Raw genomic sequence first — 5,650 nt, 5'->3', positions numbered from 1 at the left:
TTGGATTCTCTATGATACATTAAAAAGGTCTGCAAGAACATGGAGATTTATTGGGTTACACAATAGCTTTTATTATCGTATTTCTTCTTTTTTCCGATGCTGTGCTTTTTCTTACTAAATTGTTTATATTCTATTTTATATGTATATTGGTGAGGTTGTTTGATCCTTGTAGCTTTAAAGATGTTATATAAATGCCGTATATGAACAAATCAATTTTACATTACTTAGCAGTGGGAGCCTTTGACAGCTTGACACCATAGGCTTGAAAAGACCTATTGGTTCTTGAGCAAAACTGTCAGCTGAGACAACCTTTCAACGATGCTACCAAAAATAGCAAAGTAGTCCAGCTGTTATTATAGAAGACAGACAAGAAGACAGACAGAGAAATAGTTAATAAAGTCTGTACATGTCCTTGTTTTCAGCTTAGATTTACTTGTTTCCGCCTCCTTTCTCTCCCATGTCAGAGTCATTCCTGCATCCATCCTGTAAGATGCTCCCTCACAATCTCATTCACACTCATATACAAGATGTGCAGTCATCTGCTGTAGTTGATACATCTGTCAACAGTGCACTTTATCCTGTACCTCAGGGAGCAAACTGTAGCCACAACAAAATGTTGCATGCAGTTGGCTCTTACTGTAGCTCTTATCTCTCACAGGTACTGTACGAAATACTGCATGAAGGTCTGTAACATTCTTCTGTCCTAAACCACGCTGATTTTATGCTATTTAAACAAATATGCACATAAATTATCAAATAATGCTATGTGAGAGTGTTTGTGTGTAATATGATAGGCTCTTATCGAATTGTTCTTTCCAAAGGTTGTATACATGCATACGATCACAGAGAAAGCAAGAAGGGGTTAAGATGTACAGTACCTTCTCGTTGCTCGGTGCATATTTAAACATTGCATTTGCCCTGAAGACTACTATTTACCTTTCTTTACTTTTCTGTTCCTGGTCTGATGAGAATTAAAATAACAATTACAAACAAATATACATGTATATAACCTATTTAGATTTTTTTTGGCCTAAAAGTAAAGAAAATGCTGTATTTAAACAGTTCTGTTATAAATAATCTGAGGGTTTACTAAAAGAAAAAAAAAGATTGACACGCACGCAATATACACAAATGCAGCAAGAGGCAGAAAAGGGAGATTTGCACTGATTCCCAAGGGATACAAAGGAAACACGTGTGGCTTCCCATATATCCCCAGTTGACTGGCTCATCCTGTAACAGACCCCCCCACTGGATCTCATCATTAGAGTGAAATATTCCTACAGCATCATGTCTCATTCATGTCAGTTTATTCAAGATTTTCTGCTGTTTACTTTTCAATTTTGAGTGAAATTCATCTTTGAAGTTGTCTCTTTGGACATTTTTTCTGGATTTACTTACTAGATATTAGCATATTGTGGACTGAAGGAAAAAAGAAAGTGCTTTCATTCTGCAGAAATAAGAAAAGCTCTCCACAATTCTCCAGTTTCAGTCTGCCTTAAACTCTCCATCACTGACATTGTCACAATCTGCTCTTTTCCTTTTTGTCTATTCCTACTCTTCTCCTCCATTGCTGGAGGTCATCCCATTTTAGCAGTTGCTCAAAACAGAACAGATGTAACCCCGATTTACATGTGAATGTGTGTGTGTGTGGGGGGGGTGCGTGCAATTGTGTCTCTGCTAAGTGAAGCGTGTGTGACGCACTAAGAGAAGAAGAAAGCATTGTAAGCAGGTAAATGAAAAACACTAAGCTCAAGAAGAGACACTGTTTATTGACCAGTGGATTGCATCAGGGTCATCACAGTCATCATGGGTAACCTGGCCGACCGGGTTGGGTCTAAGAAAAGGTTTGTCAGGGAGACGAGCTCTCTTCAGCAGCACCTGTTATCTGACAGTGGAGATGTAAGTGCTACAGATTGCTGGTTCTGTTCAGGGTACATTCAAAGGTTTAGAGAAAGATTTGTATTGTTCCTAAAGTGCATGAAATAAAGACAGACATGATAGTACCATTTTTTAAAGAGCAGTAGATGTAGTTTGAGAGGAAAAACATTTTACAAGCGTGGAGAAAAATGTAATTCATTATAAAGAGGATGACTGATATAATTAATTCTACTCTGACTTAAATGTAATTTTTCACAACCTCGAGTGAGTCGCACAAAATTGTTGCACAATGTTGGAGAACAATTAACTTATTACAGCCTGTGTCTAACTTTAAATTAAGAGGTTAAATGTGATTACAGTGCAGTGTTTGGAGGCTCAAACAGAACATCCATATGCATGTGATGGTGTCATATTTTTTTCAGTAGCACTGAGGTGAAAATGATGATGTAGCTTTAAGTTACATTAGGTTTTATGTTACTGTATATGGTGCTGTTACTGATGTTATAGTCTACCAAAACTTGTTGCATACAGTAAATGGTTTTCAGAAGTGAAAGCTGAGAATTCTATAAAGTTGCATGGTTACTCATTTATGTAACCAATTAGTATCTAATTGCCAAAATGCAGTGATTCATAACGACCACTAAATCATGAATAATCAGCCTTAGCAGTGACTAAAACTTAATTGCTGCATATATTTATTTTTCATATCAGATTTGTACTTCATTGGTCAGATTTCACCCTTGAACCATGCATGCAAATTTTATTTCATGTGAAATCTGCAGTTATTGAGTTTAAAATATTAGTTATCTTATGCACATTTGAAGCACCGTAGAGAATGTGGTGATTGAGAAGCGATGAGATAAGCTACCAAATGCAGATACTGTCCAAGTAGGTGAAATCACAGTGTGATGGTTTGCGTGTAGGCTGTGGAACAGCAAGGGAGCTCTCTGATCAGTTGAACATAGCACGCTGCTGTGCATACAAACAGCCTTTTATTTATTTTTGCAAGAGGTCTGCACAGAAAAAAGGTCAGACTGTTCTTGATTTATAATATGTCAGGCAACGTTCATGTGATGTTTGTGGACATAGTGAATAATGGTGCAATTGTGATTAGATTAGAGTCGCTTTTCTCCAGCACTAAGAACAAATCATATACTTGGCTATGAGGATGTACACCTACAGTATATATGCTTGTTTGCAATGGCCAGAACAGTATGTCTTTCTATGGTTCTCTGTATACATTTAAGTGTCTGTGTCCTCTCAGGCACATCATTGATTGCCTGACATACAGTCTGTTACTTGCAGTCTGAAGGCTCTCCAGGGACTCTGGTCAAAACACCTACTTTATGGTGACTATCCATAACATAGCCAGGGCAGGACCGGTCCTCTCTGGGGTCTGATTGAACTGAGATGTACCCTCTTCCTTCCAATTGAGGCACAACCTAAAGTGTATTTCACTTTTTATCTGATTTAATAGGCCAGCACATATTGGCAGGACTGCAGTGACAATGAGCTTACAACTAAATATAATCACTTAGACCTCCCTCTGAGCTATATGATTGCACTGAAATCTGTGATCCACACCTAACTCGTGCAGTAACACTGGTGATGAAAGCATTCTCCTGAGTTGTAGTAAACGGTAGTTTATCTCCCTGTTTCATCAGGTGCAGGGCAAATGAGAATCGGCGTATTAATTATTCACTGATTTTTGTGGTACAGGGTGTAAGACTGATAATGCATTTTCATACTGATGGTATATGTGTACTAACTGCATTAACAGTGATTTAACAATTAAAGGTTCTAACAACTACTACTATATATTAAATGTGGCCATCAGCTCAGTGCTGGATTAATTTTCATAGCTGCAAAAAATATCAAAATAACAAACTGAGGTTAACCCAACTGTTATGTTCATTTCTCAGGAACAGCAGTGATGTTCCTGGGTTAATTTTACCATTACTAACCATTTCAATCACTATTTAGTGCAATGATGTTCTTTACCTCTCACAGATTATGGTTCAATGAGGATAATGCACTTGTTTTTCATAAAAAATGCATGTTAAAACTTTTTTTATGTACATTGGAAAGACCTACATGTAAAATACATCATTTTTACAACATTGATTTAAAAAAAATTTATTTTACATTTTGAAATCTTTTCTTTTTATGAAGTGATACTGATAAATTAACATGAGGCACCTCTTCTGTTCAGGGTCAGATTGACCCTATTAATCTTTGTATCTTTGTAATATAAACATGCAGGGGGAGGTTGCAAATATGTGAAATGAACCATTTTCATTTTATATATTGATTACACCTATTAAGCCAAGCAAAAGAAGTTTCATACCAATAAAAAACTTTTAACTATTGTTTTTAGATTTTTTTAACTTTACTCTATGTGCATTGACCTGCAGGCTTATTTTACCTAATGCGTGAGACAATACATGCTTAGGTAATAAAAGCACTATTAACACTGTTATGTGAAAAGGCAAAAAGAAAGGCAAATGATTGCTGACTGGATAATGATCAAAATGATAATAAACATGCAACACAACTGCTAAAAAAGGAGAAATTTTTAGAGAACCCTGTTTAGAAACAACACTTGACTTCAGCTAGGTTCTTCTAAGCCCTATCATGTGCTTATCATCCTTCCCAGTGTCTACAGGAGGTGGCCTTGGGTCAAGGACTTCAGTTTACATGTTCTTTTTGTGACAGCTTTATAGGCAAACCACAGAAGAGCTAAGAAAAACAAGCTATTAATAGATGAAAGGATGTGGGAAAGCCACTGACTTGAGAAGAAACTGCATTTTATGCTTTTTTTGTGGAATATAAAATATGCAAAATTTGTTTGTGTATAATTCAAATAGTTGGCAGTTAGTTACTCTCTCAGAGTTATTCTAAGTCAAAACCTTTACCTTGGAGCATTACAGGGACTAGCGGTCAACCCAAACTTGATCCGAACCAGATTGCATTATACCATACAGGTGTTTGTATAGTGTCATACATAGCCTTTGGCTTTTCGTTATTATAGATGTCTAGGTTTAGGAATTTATTTTTCTGCTATCCTTCATTCTAGTCATAGGTCAGTCATGCATGGGAACCAGACTTGACCTCTGTTACCTTTCTCTGCTCATACCAAACCTCCTGATGTGTAGTCAGATGTCTTGTTTCAGAGAGAGAGAGAGAAAAAAACCAATACTAAGAATCTACAGCCATGCTGGGTCAGTGAGGCCAAACTTTGGCAGAGCCGTGCTCTGAGCTAAATGCAAACATTAGCATGCTAATATGCTCACATGCTGCTGTATGCAGATATAATGCTTACCATGTTCTTCATCCTTATTTTGTATGTTAATGTTTGGTAATTAGCACTCAGGAAAGTGCAGGTGAGGCTGATTGCAATGTACAGTGAGGAACAGAAGTATTTGAACACCCTGCGATTTTGCAAGTTCTCCCACTTAGAAATCATGGAGGGGTCTGAAATTCACATGGTAGGTGCATTCCCACTCTGAGAGACAGAATTTAAAAAAAAAATCAGGAAATCACATGGTATGATTTTAAAATAATTTATTTGTCTTGCACTGCTGAACATAAGTATTTGAACACCTGAGAAAATCAGTGTTAATATTTGGTACAGAAACCTTTGTTTGCAATTACAGAGGTCAAACGTTTCCTGTAGTTCTTGACCAGGTTTGCACACACTGCAACAGGGATTTTGGCCCACTCCTCCACACAGATCTCCTCTAGATCTGTCAGGTTTCGGGGCTGTCGCTGA

The 5,650-nt window shown here is 37.1% G+C and overlaps 1 protein-coding gene across 10 annotated transcripts in view; it reads left to right on the top strand.

Moving 5' to 3' along the window:
• The window catches only part of rgs3a (regulator of G protein signaling 3a), a 122,640-nt gene that overhangs the window by 53,375 nt on the left and 63,615 nt on the right, over positions 1-5,650 (top strand). Inside the window, exon 1 of one of the 10 annotated variants that reach the window (XM_020600866.1) lies at positions 1,790-1,899. The exons of the other annotated variants lie outside the window; for them this stretch is intronic. Coding sequence (XP_020456522.1) covers positions 1,807-1,899 — 93 coding nt within the window. The 5' untranslated portion in view covers positions 1,790-1,806. Of the gene's footprint in view, positions 1-1,789; positions 1,900-5,650 lie in introns of those variants that run through there. 10 annotated transcript variants of the gene reach the window in all.

The sequence above is a fragment of the Monopterus albus genome, unplaced genomic scaffold, assembly GCF_001952655.1.
Source record: "Monopterus albus unplaced genomic scaffold, M_albus_1.0 scaffold49.1, whole genome shotgun sequence".
In the NCBI taxonomy this organism is placed as follows: domain Eukaryota; kingdom Metazoa; phylum Chordata; class Actinopteri; order Synbranchiformes; family Synbranchidae; genus Monopterus; species Monopterus albus.
The sequence above is the reverse complement of the archived record's forward strand: the minus strand, read 5'-3'. Positions and strand labels throughout refer to the sequence as shown.